This window comes from Anticarsia gemmatalis, chromosome 11, assembly GCF_050436995.1.
Source record: "Anticarsia gemmatalis isolate Benzon Research Colony breed Stoneville strain chromosome 11, ilAntGemm2 primary, whole genome shotgun sequence".
In the NCBI taxonomy this organism is placed as follows: Eukaryota; Metazoa; Arthropoda; class Insecta; order Lepidoptera; family Erebidae; genus Anticarsia; species Anticarsia gemmatalis.
This window is the reverse complement of record NC_134755.1, coordinates 12,936,873-12,952,454: the sequence shown is the minus strand read 5'-3', so window position 1 is coordinate 12,952,454 and position 15,582 is coordinate 12,936,873. Positions and strand designations below refer to the sequence as shown.

Genomic DNA, 15,582 nt, shown 5'->3' with positions numbered 1-15,582 from the left:
GTAAATTAATAATTATATTAAATATATACTAACATATAATTAAATATATACAAAATAATACATATACATACATATTAATTACATAAATGAAAATAACATACAATAAATATACAAAAATACGTAAATATATGAATACATATAAACTAAGCAAATTGTGACGATTCAGCAACTTTGTTCAGCAATAGATCTTTTACCTTGCTCTTGAACGTAAGACGGTTAGTGGACATCCTGATTTCAAGAGGGAGCGCATTCCATAACAGGACTGATTGGACAGGGAACGAAGAATTGACAAACCCAGAAGTGTGGGAGGGGCAGAGAAGAATAAGATTGCTTGAAGAGCGGAGATTACGATTGTGGTTATCACACAAGTATTGAAAGTAGGGAGTTAGGTAGGCTGGGGGGGTAGGGGAAGTAAGAAAAGAGAACAGAGTCGTGAGCGCACGTAAATTACGGCGCTCACGAATTGGTAGCCACCTAAGTTGAGAGCGATAAGTAGATACATGATCATACTTGCGAAGATTGAAGATAAATCGAATGCAGTTGTTAAGAAGACGGTCAAGTTTGTTGAGGAGATCTGCATTCAGGTCAAAGTAACACACATCACCATAGTCGATCAGAGGGAATATTAAGGTCTGCACAAGCATGGCTTTGGTCCTGGATGGCAGAAAGTTCTTGAGGCGATATAAAGCCCGCAGTGTGCTAGTCACTCTGCTACAAACATTGGCTATTTGGACTCTCCAGCTCAACGTTGAATCAACATAAAGACCTAAATCTCTTACTGAAGATCTTCTTACTTGGACCCTACTAAACTCTAATATTATTTATGTGGCAAAGCTACTAAAACATTTCATGCTAATAATGGTATAGCGTTTGGCCACTGGTGCTGTTGCAGTCGATCAGTCAATCAGACTTTAAAGATACACACAGGTGCGCTGTGGTTTTATCACACACTAAGTGAAACAGACAGACAGAACACAGACAGAAGAAAAACAGAAGACAGAAAGAAAGAAGTCCAATGCTAGATTTATTTTTCCGTAAAAAAGTTATATTATCTCCATTAATTGATTGGGTAATGCCGTGCTGACGGCTCCTACGGTAGCCGGTAGAGGAGTCTTTGTCTTTCTTTTATTACGTTAAGATAAATTCCTCTAAACGTCTCTCGTCTGATTCTGTTTAATATCTTATCCAACAATTTGTGTAAAGGTTCAATGAAAACATCTTTGTTTTTATATCATTGTCTCGCCGATGTTCCGACGACACAAGAATAGCTGGCCAGCCGTATTGACATAATATTATATTATGTAACTACTTGCACGTGGAGGTAAGCTATCTCTTGTTATATCCTCCTAACCGACATTTGGCTTTGGCAGCTAGTTTCATTTAAACCAACGAGGGAAGTGTAACAGGTCGACCGAAGTCCGGCGATGTCGCACTACTTCCCTCTATTATGTTAACCGTGCAAGATTTTTATTCATAAGTCATTAACTGCACGTTTGGCGCAGTGGTTTAAGTAGTCGTCTTCGTCGCAATAACCGAAGCGCTGCGTGTGGTGGGTTCGAATCCCACCTGGGACAAATCTTTGTGTGATGAGCACGAGTATTTGTTCTGAGCATGGTTGTTAATGTATCTATATAAGTATGTTTATCAGTAATTTGGTGACCATAGTATATATAAGCTCTGCTTAGTTTGGAATCAAATGACCGTGTGGGAGTTGTCCAATAATATTTATTATTATTATTAAACAAAGAAGTCGCAGTGTATGCACAATACACAAATGCTCTCCCTAAATGCTCTTCCCTCACATTGATAGTCATTGTGACGGATACCTTCCCACTTGACTGGCCAGTCGGACCAGTTAGATGCAGGACCGAAGGCCTTACGTGCTCTCTCTTATTATTTTGGAGAACCCTTTTGGGAAGAACGATTTGACCCGATTCAGGTACGAGCCTGCGGAACGGGCGCTTTTTTGCGGCATTCACTACATAATCGCCACAGTAGCAGTCGATTCGGAGTATAACAAACATAGTAACATAAAACAATAAACCACGCCATTCCTTAATATAGAATGGTAAAATTCCTATTTACTTTGTATTTAACAGATATCATAAGTCAAAAATAAGGTGAATAAACGTAGCTTACTGAAAGTAAATGGCAAGCAAATCATTAAGATAAAAAGTTTTGTACAAACATAATTAGTAAAAGTTTGTACAATTATATTTAGCTTGTGGATTAGGTATACGGCCTGATCACATGTCAAAAGCCTCTCGGGCGGCTTAGCAACTATGACACTAGGTTGACCAATAACCATACGACAAGCAAGCAAACAGGGTTTCAGAATCAAAATATGCTGGCAAAATATTGGTGTAGTTTTTTAATTTCAATTGGGATGTTTTTAATAGGCCCGGAGTTTTAGTAACGTGCTCGGTACATAAATGTAAGCAATATGCAAAACGTTGGTATTGCTGAAAAATATGATTCAGATGTAATGAAAGCATTCATGCGTGTGTTAATAAGATAGTTTTTGTAATGACCTAGGTTAAGTTTTCTATTACTTCTCAATGTAATTGTATTTTGTATGGACATGGTCTGAAATAAATGTATATTATTATTTATTATATTTCATACACCCCTTCTTCTCCTTCTTATCGTATGGTTAGTGGTCAACCTAGTGTCTAAGTTGTTCAGGCCGCCCGAAAGGCCTTTGACGTGGACATACAACCCTGATAGCTAATAACTTGGGTATAACATTGTTTTCTCCCTAGATTAAAGTGATTAACACGTTACATCAAAGCAGCAATGACTGAATAGTGAGAATCAATTTGAATCTGAACTGTTCAATTGTTTCGAGTCGATAAACTAGTATGTACATACGAATTCCAGTTGAATCAGTGTGTCTGATCTCTAAAACTAAAATGTTTCAAGCTCTTTGTATTTTAAGAAGGCTTATTTGTTGTTCCCGTGTTCAAATAACTGTAAAGAACTATGAGAGAATTCTATCTTTTCTCATGTTAATTAATGTATAGAAAATATTACATAATTACGTTGAAAAATAAGTATGTTATGTTATTTTAGCTGTTTTGTTATACATAGTACTATGGTCAACAACAGGGCATTGACATAACAAATAACGAAAACTATAAACAATAAGACATGTTTCCAGAAGAATATTGAAATTCAAGAAATGTGTGTAATATTACGGGAATTTAACCCCTCGTTATTATACGTTTAACTTTTGATTACTGGACGTTTTAGCGCGGTATCGGTAGAGTATCGAAATTTTGACATTTAGAATGTACTGCCAAAATGTTCCCTACGACACCCGTCAGAGGCGCTGATCAGATTTTCATACAAAATTTCTCGATGGCAGGTCGGTTTTCGGTAGTCAATTTAATTCCAATTCCTGGCTTCATAGGGTAGGCATTCGTGACTAACGTATCTACGGGTCCTACGTATAAGTACAAGTGCAAAAATACAAGTTTTCAATAGATCGTTTTATGGGCTCTAAAGTTTGTAATTTTGCCATAAATCAAAGGAAACACGTGAAATTTTGGTATGTTATATTTTAGTATCTAACAAAAAAGACAGCATTCATACAACTGTAAATGGTGCTAAGAGCCTCTCAGTGATCAAGAAATTAGGGGTTGAAGACCTCCGTACATTGGAGAGCATGGAAAGCCGATGGACCGACGGGTCTTGAGGCTAACTTCTCACTCATTTCGGTTATCCGTCCCACTGGGCTATGAGAGTGTATTTTTCTTAAGCGTCCTCTTCACGTGAATCTTATCTCTAGTAACAATTTTAATCTTGAACCTATGTTTTTAATTCACTGTCTTAACATTGTCCTGACTACTTGTTTATTTATGCAACGTTTTTACAACATAGCTTTTTTTTATCTTTGTCTTGCATTAGATATTTGTTTAATATTAAGTATGTAATGAAATCTTTAAATAAATATCATAAAATGTCGTTACTCAGTAGCGCGATTCTCTACTACATAGACTATCGAACACAGAGAAGCTATCGAAAAGTATGATCAGCGCCCCTAGCGGATTTTACAAGAACTGTTATTAGTCGTTTGAGAAACAATAACGATGGCCTCTTTCTAACACTACGCAAACGTTTTAAACTAATAATAATATTTTTTACAATAAGATTATATATGAATGAAGTATCGACCTAAGGGGCATTTCATTTAACGGCAATAAACGGCCGTCGTGCCGCGGTGGTTAAGGTGATTGCCACGACTCTGTGTCAAGAGATTGTGGGTTCGATTTCCACATGGATATATATTTGTGCGATCTACAAATAGTTTTGGGTCTGGTTGTACTTTGTGTCCGGTGTTTGAATGTTTGTAAAAGTTCCCGCGACGTAAGCAATTCTTAGTGCGGGAGTTATAATAAGGTGCTATTAAATTAACAATTAATGTTAACTTACAGCTGAATAAATTGTTCATTGTTATAATTTGCGATAAAGGCGAATAAAATATGATTTATTTGAGTCGATCGAGGCTATTGAGCATTGATTTCGCCAAGAATCTGTTTTACAGAAGTTTCAACTTAAACAAACATTCTTCGGGTGAAGACACTTTACGCCATCTAGTAATTGCCAATGAAAGATTAATCTACTTATATTGCACGTGGTGCTATTCATACAGACTAAATTATATATTTTTTAACCCATTACTGTCCCTCTGTGATTGAGTTACTTCTAAATTTAGATAGTATTAACAGAATTAAATTAAAACGCCTAAATAGAGATGAGACAATATGTAAAATCAACATTTGTAAAAGCCATGACTAGACAACAGGCGCTCCAAATAAATTTGAAATTAAAGCTAATGTAGAAAAGGGGGTAAAAATAAAAAGATACAAATTTTGTTCGTTTATTTCACATTTTTGTTAACTCCGTCTGGAGGTAGAAAGTACCAAGCCACGATAATACCAGCTGCAACAAAAAATAATAATCTGTATTTATAAAACCCAGAAAATTACAATTTTGTAAATTACATTTACAATTACTTTGGCAATGTTGCATGTGATGTGGAAAAAGTGATATAAAAGATCACCCCATCCTTAAGATAGGTTTAAAATTAAATCAGTATAGTCTATCATTAATCATGGGTTCGATCAGTGTCTGCGCCAAATTTATTAAAATCGGTTTAACAATCAGCCAAAAATCCACTGGTCGTGTCGGTCTAACCGTCCCACCGGGCTGTGAGAGAGAGGAAATAGCGAGAATACCTTTGTATTGTGCACAGACTTGGACACTATAAACTAAGTCCTGCAGTAATATCAGCCACATGTTTTTACCTAACCTAGCCGCCGTAGCCGTATATCGGCCAAGACAATATCATTTAGTGCATCAATGTCGCACAATTTATCATAAAATGAGTTGTATTTTCATACCTAGCAGTATAATACTGGAAGCAAAGAAGGTGAAGGTACAATGAGACATCACGTAGGAGCCGAGCAGGTTCACGCCGCCGATACCGCTGAGCCGAGCCACCATCACGCCCAAACATGATGCCATGCCCCTGAAATCAGTCCATCCATATTTTAATTATTGGCTCAAAGAATGCTTCAGCTGTTTAGGGGTGGACTGTTAGGGGTGGATTGTGGTGAATAATTATAGTAGATAATAGTTTAGATTTTTCAGGACAAGCATTAAAATCGGTGGCAAAAATATCTAAGTTTAACACAAGTTATTTTCGCTTGTTAAAACGTTGAAGATAACTTTGTATGCCTGAGAGTTCTTTAAACAGTCCTTGATCGCATGTAAATCAGCATTTAGCCAGCATAATGAACTGAAGGACTTACTTTTCCCTCATATAGACACTTGCCAAACAATAGGACAGTATTGGGTTAAAGATTTTTTTATAGTACCACAGTCAAAAGTAATATTATGCTTATTCAAATAAAAAGTATTTTACCTATAAGAAGTCGGAAACATCTCCACATAATACACAAAGAGCACCCCCATGCACAAATTCGTCATCATCATTCCCACAAACAGCACGATACTGGCCACATGGTTCTGATTGAAGACGGCTCCGAGGCTGGACAGCAATGGCACCAGGAGACACATGATCAGTAAGGTCTTCTTCCTTGACGCCAGCTTGGAGACGGCCAAGGTGATGCCAGCGAAGATGACTCCGTGGATGATGCCAGAGAGCAGGGTTAAGGATTGGATGGATGATGAACAGGTCTCCTGAAATATATTGACATAATATTATTAATGATTTTGTTTATTCTATTCTATTCTGTTTGTGCAAGTGATAAACGTCATTGTGTTGTATTATAGTCTAGAAGACCGGAAATCTCCCCCAAGTTAATAAATCCTAGGCATGGAAAGAGGCTATTTTTCTTTAGAAATTGCCCCTTTAAAGCAGCTGATTTAGGAAATGAAACTTTATACGCAGTTGATCGCGGTTTAGCTCGTCATTCATGTAATATCAGATTTTATACTTTTACTTCAAAACATTGGAAGTCAATTTTCAAGAAGCTAAACCAAGGGTTGCACTCGCCGTGGTCGTAGGTCAGTCAGCCTGCGACCACGGCGAGTGCAACCTGTGCCGAAACATTAAGCATTTTAAGGTAAAATGCGTGTTCGCGTTAATTCCCGTATTTTATTATACATTAAAGTAGTATTTGTCATAAAACCTTGTCCACAATAAGGATTGTAGGTACTACTAGTAGATAAGAGAGAAACTTTTAACCTGCAGCAGTGACCTGCAAATTAGTGCTGCACATAATGATGATGATGGGTTAAGGTTAAGTCTATTCAGTATTTATCAACTTACTGCATCATTAACACCCGTCGTATTCTTAGCTGATATGCTGGATATAATACTGCAGAGGCTCGTAGATCCTTCAGTATCGTTAGAGTTGATGCCTGTATCAAACGCTTCTACTATAGACGGCATCCACATAACCCAGCAGCTGTTACTAAAAAAAAGCAAAATCCATTCATTACTAAAGTTTTCCCAAATTTACAAATACATTTCGGACAAAAAACTAATTTAAAAAAGGCGAAAGTTATAGCTACTTATAAATCCTCGCATTCGCTTTTCTTATAAATGGTCAATGGTCAAATCAAAAATCTAAATCAAATCGTAATGAAATCTCAAGACTTAAGACTCAAGGTTTTACTCCTCATCCCATGAGAAGAGATCCTTGTCAAGTAGAAAGAGCAACGGTTTTATTATTAAAAGATGGACTTACATGCTATATATCACAAAAGTTAAAAAGAACAATTGTATGGTCTTCAAGAGTAGTGGTGGTTTGAACAACGGCATGGTCTGCAGCCACAGTGACTTCAATATAGGAAGGCCTTCATCTTGGGCTTTTGAATTGTCTTTTAGAATTACTCGGCTCACCTAAAATACAGTTTGCTTCATCATTAATGTTCCTGATAGGATTTAATTCATCATAATCGTTAGGAACATAATTATAGCGGTTCTAAAACATTTATGATCTTTCAAACCTTAATCCATTTTAAAATGTGTATTATAAGAAAATTTGTTAACTGTACTTTTTTCTTGACCCGGTATTTTGCCATCTCCTTACTACATACATACAGAAAATTACACCATTCTCCAAGGGTAGGGAGAGACCAAAGTACTAACATTCATCAGAATTTTTAAGCAGTTTAACCATAACAGTGTATCAAACAGACTTTCTCCTTTTAATACTGTGGTGAACCTAAACTCCACCTAAACTCCTTCTACTCTATGGTAGATGCCATATATTAATCATATAACGATTTGGCATTCTCTGTCAATAAATATATCAAACACGTAATGCTCGTATTTTATTAATACATAATATTGGCGACGAGGAAAAACTGAACCTAAATGGAAAAGCTACGTAAAAAACGGAGCACCCTACGTGGGATGCTCACCAGACTCGATACCTACATCGAGCAGAGGGCGACGATGTCTGACGAGGACATCACCGCTCGCTCCGCAGCCTTGAAGGACACCATAACAGCACTGCGAGAGTTACAAGAGAAGATAGAAAACAAAACCATAGATGATAACGATGAAACAGCGTATTTACACGAACAAAATTACGGCTACGAATTCGAAGAACTTCACACTATTTTAGTATCAAAACTTTTAACAAAAAAAACCATTATTCAAGGTCAGCGACAGGAAGACCAACATAGAATATACCAATACCATAAGATTATACCAAAAATACAATTTAATCCTTTACATGAATCAGAAACGTTCAATAACTTTAAAAAACGTCTGGAAGTGTACTTTAGACTTAATGAAATTACTGAGCCCCACATGAAGACAAATATTCTTCTGTCTACATTATCACCAGAACTCCATGAAAAATTATGTGATTTAATAGCACCAGACGAACCATTGAATAAGACATTTAACGAAATTACTGAAACACTTGACGACTACTTAGACCCAAAACCTAGCAAATGGGTTCTACAACATAAATTTATATCGAGGCACTTTTAAGGTGAACCGCCTAATGTTCGGCGTTAAGGTCGCGCCGAGCCTTTGGCAGAAATTTATGGATAAACTCCTTCAAGATCTCGAAGGTGTAAAATGTTTCTTTGATGACATCATCATTCAAGGCATCAACAAAGAACAATTACTACAGAGACTTAAGCTCGTGTTAGACAAACTAAAAGAAAGTAACCTACGAGTAAACAAAAATAAGTGCCACTTTTTCAAAACAAGCATCGACTATTTGGGACACACTATCGACAAAGAAGGTCTACACAAAAACAGAGAAAAGATTAACGCAATAATTAAAACAGAACGCCCAGTCAACACCGCAGAATTGAGGACATTTCTTGGAATGGCAAATTTTTACAACAAATTTATACCCAACCTATCATCGATCACGAATCCACTGAACAACTTACTCAAGAAAGAATCTAGTTTTCGATGGTCTACAGAATGCGAACAGAGCTTTATACACATTAAAAAAGAAATTCTAAGCGAAAGAGTACTTATACATTTTGATCCCAAGAGGCCCTTGGTTCTTGCAACAGACGCATCTCCACTGGGAATCGGAGCAGTACTATCACATAGACTCCCAGATGGAACAGAAAGACCGATAGCATTCGCTTCCAGAACACTATCGGATAGCGAGAAGAAGTACAGCCAAATTGACAAAGAAGCTACTGCCATATACTGGGGATTGAAGAAGTTCTTTTATTATTGTTACGGTAGAAAATTTATCCTAGTGACAGACCATAAACCACTGACAATAATTTTCCACCCACATCAAACGTTACCAGCAATGAGTACAATGCGATTATTCCACTACGCTCATTTCTTATCTGGATTTGACTACAACATTGAATACAGAACTTCGCCTAACAACTCAAATGCAGATTACCTATCCAGGTTCCCAGTAGAAAACACAAAGGCAAACAAAATGGACCAGAATTACAGCTTTCAACTTCAACAAATACATACCATTGATGTCAACCCAAATATCATAGCGAAAGAGACAAGTATTGATTCCGATTATACACCATTAGTACTCGCATTACAAACTGGCCGATCACTTAAAACGCTCGGTTACAATGATAATGAATTTACTTTACAAGATGGATGTATACTAAGAGGAACGCGAGTCTTAATCCCAAAAACATTACGCGAACGAGTGCTGGACGAACTACACCTCGGTCACCCGGGCATTGTAAAAATGAAGCTACTGGCCCGCAGTTTTGTATACTGGAAAGGAATTGACAATGATATCGAAACAAAAGTTAAGTCCTGTAGAACATGTAGATTACAACAAAATGAACCAGAGAAAGCACCACTACACCACTGGGAACACCCAAAGGGCCCCTGGCAAAGGCTTCATATTGATTTTGCCGGACCTGTTTACGGATACTATCTTTTAATAGTTGTAGACGCATTTTCGAAATGGACAGAGATTATACCTACTAAATCAACGACAAGCTCTTGGTGCATCCAAAAATTGAAAGAACTATTTTGCACCTATGGAACACCTCTACTCCTTGTCTCAGACAATGGCCGACAATTCGTATCGGGAGAGTTCGAAAAATTTCTAAAAGACTGTATGATTTCGCACAAAACCTCTGCTCCATACCACCCTGCAACCAATGGACAAGCTGAACGATACGTACAAACAGTCAAGAGAATCTTACGAAGCTTAGAGGGAGAAAGGGGTAATCTTCAAGAGAAACTTGTCATGGTAAAAACTCGCCTCAGACGGACACCAAACTTGAATGGTCAGACACCTTATCAGTTAATGTTTGGAAGAGAAGTTCGAACAGCATTACACTGCATGTTTAGAAACACCCATAAAAAAACTACATCAAAACATCAAGAGATCAAGGTCAGACAGTTGGAAGTCGGCGAACGAGTACAGGCCCGTGACTACACGAGTGCTAAGCACCATTGGCAGTTTGGTACTATCACAAGACGTCTAGGCCGACTTCATTATGAGATCCGCACCGACAACGGCGATGTCTGGCGCCGACACCTCAACCAGGTGTTGGCTGCATCTTATATTCAGCAGAACAGCTAAGAGGTTAGGAGGGGAGAAATGTGGTGAACCTAAACTCCACCTAAACTCCTTCTACTCTATGGTAGATGCCATATATTAATCATATAACGATTTGGCATTCTCTGTCAATAAATATATCAAACACGTAATGCTCGTATTTTATTAATACATAATAAATACTATATTAAATAATGACATTATTATACTATCCGCGAACTAGGAATAATAAAATTCCATTTAAACGTGCACTGACCGGATATTTTCCATCTTCTCCCCCATTCCGAACCCAAATCCTGTTCAAATTTTCCAACGCTTCTTTCTCTCGGCCCGCTGCGATCAGGAACTTGGGACTCTCGTAACAGAAGTGTAAGACAACAGCACTGATAAGCAATGGGGTTGCCATGACCATGGTCAGTAGTCTCCAGGGGGTGAAGGTGATGAGACCAAGGTTGTAATCGAAGGCTAGCTGGAGTATGAAGTAGCCTGGTACTGGAACGGGAAGGCAAATAATGGTTATTATAGTATTTGATCGGTTACGAAAAATTTACGATGAAAACTATACACAGAGAAACTTGAGTATTTTTTAAATCTTTGTTTTAGCTGCTATCACATCTGGATCCTCTTTCAATCATTCTACCTATTTTTTTCTACGTACCGGTACGGATATGTAATAAATATAGTATTCAAATTCAGAACATTGTTGAGGAAAACAAAATAAGATAGAAATCTCACATCTTTGTGTAGTTAAACCGAAATAATGATTATTCTATTGACTACATGAACATAATATGACAGACCGTGCTAAATTATAGCACTTATGCATTTTCTTAATTCTTTTGTAATGCAATTCTATGTAAATGTCACTTACAACATTTGTAATTCTGCCGATCGTATCGAGAAAGAGAAAGAAATAGTGGTAGAAAAATAGCACTCGAAGTTTTCATTAATTTGTCGATTCATTTTCAGCAGCGTAAGCAATTGCTTAACCTCCTGCCCACATCTGTACTACAAACAAATTTCAAAAAAATATTTTGCCGCTTTTTAAACTGGTAGTCCCAAAAGATTTAGATGGTGACATCTATCGAATATCTAGGTTACTAAATATAGGTAAATGTCAATTGCCGTGTGGTTCCCTTTTTGCGTAATGGCGACGGAAGATGGACGTGTGTCGGTGCGTACCCACAGCGGTACGTTAATCGATTTGAATCTTACTGAAATGTTCGTTCTTATTGGATTTTATGCGATAATTAATTAATTAAGACTATAAAATGATGATGTGCACTGGTAGTTTGATGTAATTTTATAAAATATTCAATACACCATGATTTTTTGTTTTATGTCCTTTGCAGAGGACAAATTTAATGTAGACAATAAAAGTTTTAGTACTTAGACTTCTGATGTACTTTATAAAGTACATAAGTACATATTTCAACATATTTGTGGCTATATCAGACAATGCCATAGCTTTTTGACCATGCCGTGGTAAATGAATGGCTGCATTATCACATTGTTCAGGTTAAAAAGGGTGCGCATAAGAGAAATGTCATGCAGCTGAGCAAATATAAGTTGGATTTAGCTTATTTCGGATCATGAAGGAAGAGATGACGACTATGATAATGACGATGAGTACGAGGTAATGGAGTCTAAACACAAGAGGGAGAGAGAAAGCCGTACAAAAGCTGCTGCATATTTTTTTCATGGAGCAAAACAGTCGCGATGTAGAAAGAGTGGATGTCATAAAAAAAAAAACACTTTATTTTGCAAAAAAATGTGCGGATATTTTTGTTTAACGCCAAACAAGAATAGTTTTTTCGATTTCCACCAAAACATAGAGTTGTATATTGGTAAAGGTATTAATGAAACTTGATTGATCCGTTAATTATGTTCCTAATTAACGACTAATAAGATATTAAGAATAGTTGAAGATGAGAAAAGATTAATTCTGATAGTTTTGTTTGAAATAAGTTTTCCTTTTGTTTTATTTTCAACTTTGTGAGACGGACATACAATTCTGACTATTAAAAACATGTTTAATTTGTGTTATATTCCTTTCCAAAACCCATTTTTTACCTTAAAACTAGTCTATGTCCTACATAAATCACATAGTAATATAGTCACTTTGTCCTACATAAAGGACATAGGGACCGATTTTCCCCATGAAGGAATTTTTTAACTATTTTTCCTTTATATCATTTCCTATTGTCAACGTTATTCTAAAATTTCAACAGCATACTCCAAAAAAAGGTACCCTGGTAGGCAGGAGGTTATCCATGATACATACATAAAATCACAACTTTTTCCCACAGGAGCAGATCTCTGTGATCAAAGAAAGCCACTTAGTACGATCCTTACAAACTTCACATTCATACATTACCTATAATACATAGCAAAATACAAACTTACCAATATAAGAAAGCATGTAAAGCATGAGAACGCTGGTCATGATGAGCATGTAGAAGCCCCTGACCTTCCTTGTACATGACTCGCCGAGCAACGCATATGCACCTGATTGCACAGCGCTGCAACTGTTATAAGAATTTGATTAATGAAAGACGTCATTTATAATGTTTGCGTTGAGAGAAGTGAATATAAATTGTTTCTTTTAGATGCACGTGTAAAAACATTTTTAATATACATATTAATAATCCTACGAATGACATCGATCCAAATGGTCAAATCCATGTTTATTAATGTTATTTATTTTTTTGTGTTTTTATATAGTGCCAAACCTGCACAGCGTTACATGGTAGAACGTTTAGCTTAACACGCACCTAAATTAGAAGAGTAAATGTAAACACATTAGTTAACTAAAAGAAATTAAAATATCGTTTTGTTAGGTACAATATGGGGCCAGCAAGAGCCGAGAGAAAACGATGGCAATCACTTTTCGAGATTGTGTTATTAACAATCATCACTTGTTCTAACGACTAAGGAAAATTATGAAATAAATCAACTAGCAGACGTAGCTAATGCTAAAGGTCTGACTCCTTCGTCATTAAACGAAAAGTGCCTAGCAGAGGGGCAGCAATGGATTAAATGCAATATTATTTACTTACAACATGGAACTGAACACTTTGAGCACTGCCAGCATGATCCAGTGGACGGAGAACACGCTGATGAATGAGAATAAGAAGCTGCCCCACAACGCTATGAGTAAGGTCTTCCTCCTGCCTTGAGTGTCGGAGATGTAGCCCCAGGGTATTGACATTATTACTGGACCTGCGAACATTGGTATATTAGGTCGGGGAAAAAGTCTTTTCGCATTATAGTATGTATGAACTCATAATAAAATCACAAATGAGTACACGGTTCATTAGGTTTCTTTTAATGATATTATCCAATTGTCAGATCTTTCATCATAGGTATAATGACAAATTTTAGGCTAGTTTTGGTCTGGTACAGCATTCATCTATCTCTAAACTAAACAGAACTAAGGTTGGCCACTACTATCTATATTTATGTGGTTCTAAATATTGATGTTCCAATAAAATTTTAGTTAATCTTACACCTTAACTTTGGTTTATTGTTTTTGTTTTTTCGTCAAAAGATTACGCTATGAAATGATTCTTAGTTTCAAAAACTAAGTTGCAGCTGTGCGGAGAAACAGTAAAATATTTACAAATAGTGCACAAAATCTCCACTCCGTGGTTTAATACAGTTGGTTAACATTTTTCCGTTTGTTCACACCACAGCTTTGCCCCGCCTCTGTAGACTGGCAGTCATGTAAGATAGGTCAAGGAACTTGAAAATTATTCAGGGTATTTTTAAGAGACACCTATATCTAGCTGGTTCTTTAAAGAAAAGAGACTTACCAACAAAAGGCATGGATAACAGCGCACTCTTCTGCCAGATCTCTAGCTGGAAGTCACAGGAACAGCCGGTGACGACGATGGAGAAGCCGAACACGTCTATACCCATGGCCAGAAGACCAATGCCTAAAGCTATTAGCAATGTGCGGTTGTACCAACCAGTCCCTGAGGAAGAAATTATAAAACTGTATCTTATGTGAAATTATCTATATGGGAAAGTTTTTAAATATGTACGTATGATTGCTTTGACTGCCTCTGTGGCACCGGTTATTGTATCCGTCGGTTCGATTTCCGAGTTGAGTAAAGTACAATATTTTTCTAGTAGCTCGGAATTTAGTAGCGTGCCCGGTAAATTGCATTATTCTCGCCCTCTATTACTTAGAACTATCACTGTACGTATATCACGTACAGAATGGTTACGTACATACACGTAACCATTCTGTGGATTTCCAAAATAAAATAGCTGAATCAAACAGGCCACCGCCAACTTCATAAGCCTGTGTGCAGTGCGCACTCATCATCGAAATTCTGAATGGTGTATTCCTCCCTCGGCCGCGAACCCTGCATACAAGGCTCCCGACTCAACTCTTTAACGTCTGATATGTTTTTAATAGAAAGAATATAATACGTACCTGTTATATCCAAAGCCTCTTCGTATTCATATTCTTTATTATCCGGATTCATATCTTTTACACTAATGGTCTGCACTTGAAATTTTCCATCCAAATCCATATCGACAGCCATTCCTTTTAATCCGACTTAAAAAGGGAGGAAGCTTTCCATTCAACCGTTTAAAAAAAAACATATGTTTAATGTATTTTTGGGCTTTTTTTCCTTTAAGTTATTTCTACTTATTTAAATTTGTATTTTTAATATAATACGTGAATAAACAAAGTCTTGCTTCACGAGGCGCAATATTGAGTGAATGAAGGAAGTCAGAAAGACACAGCGCTTTTATTTACATTTTCAGTACAAATTGTCGCAGTTATATTATTGAAACGGTATAGTTAAAATGTAACTAGAAAATTAACTAGTGAAATTAAGAAAAAGAGTATTATTTCTTTTTAACCTTTGAAGTTTTGTAGATCACCCACACTTGAACAAGCATGGTACATCTCTATTCTCTACCCCTTTCAATCGTTCGGGAAAAGTGACTGTGGGACAGTCTTGCGGAAAAAAAACAACAACGTGTGTCTCTTTTTATACTCTTGCTTAGATTTTATTACTTAAAAAAAACATGTAGGTACAGGGCAAAACCA

General features: G+C 36.8%; 1 protein-coding gene across 1 annotated transcript; it reads right to left on the bottom strand.

Moving 5' to 3' along the window:
- Positions 1-4,822: 4,822 nt before the first annotated feature.
- Positions 4,823-15,229, bottom strand: LOC142976555 (synaptic vesicle 2-related protein-like). The gene is made up of 10 exons (XM_076119986.1): positions 14,956-15,229; positions 14,327-14,488; positions 13,571-13,733; positions 12,918-13,039; positions 10,768-11,003; positions 7,221-7,375; positions 6,800-6,944; positions 5,930-6,207; positions 5,406-5,533; positions 4,823-4,944 (listed from the first exon to the last, which is right to left on the bottom strand). Exons 1-10 carry the CDS (start codon positions 15,065-15,067, stop codon positions 4,883-4,885), a joined length of 1,563 nt encoding a protein of 520 aa, XP_075976101.1. The 5' UTR covers positions 15,068-15,229; the 3' UTR covers positions 4,823-4,882.
- Between the last annotated feature and the right edge of the window lie 353 nt (positions 15,230-15,582).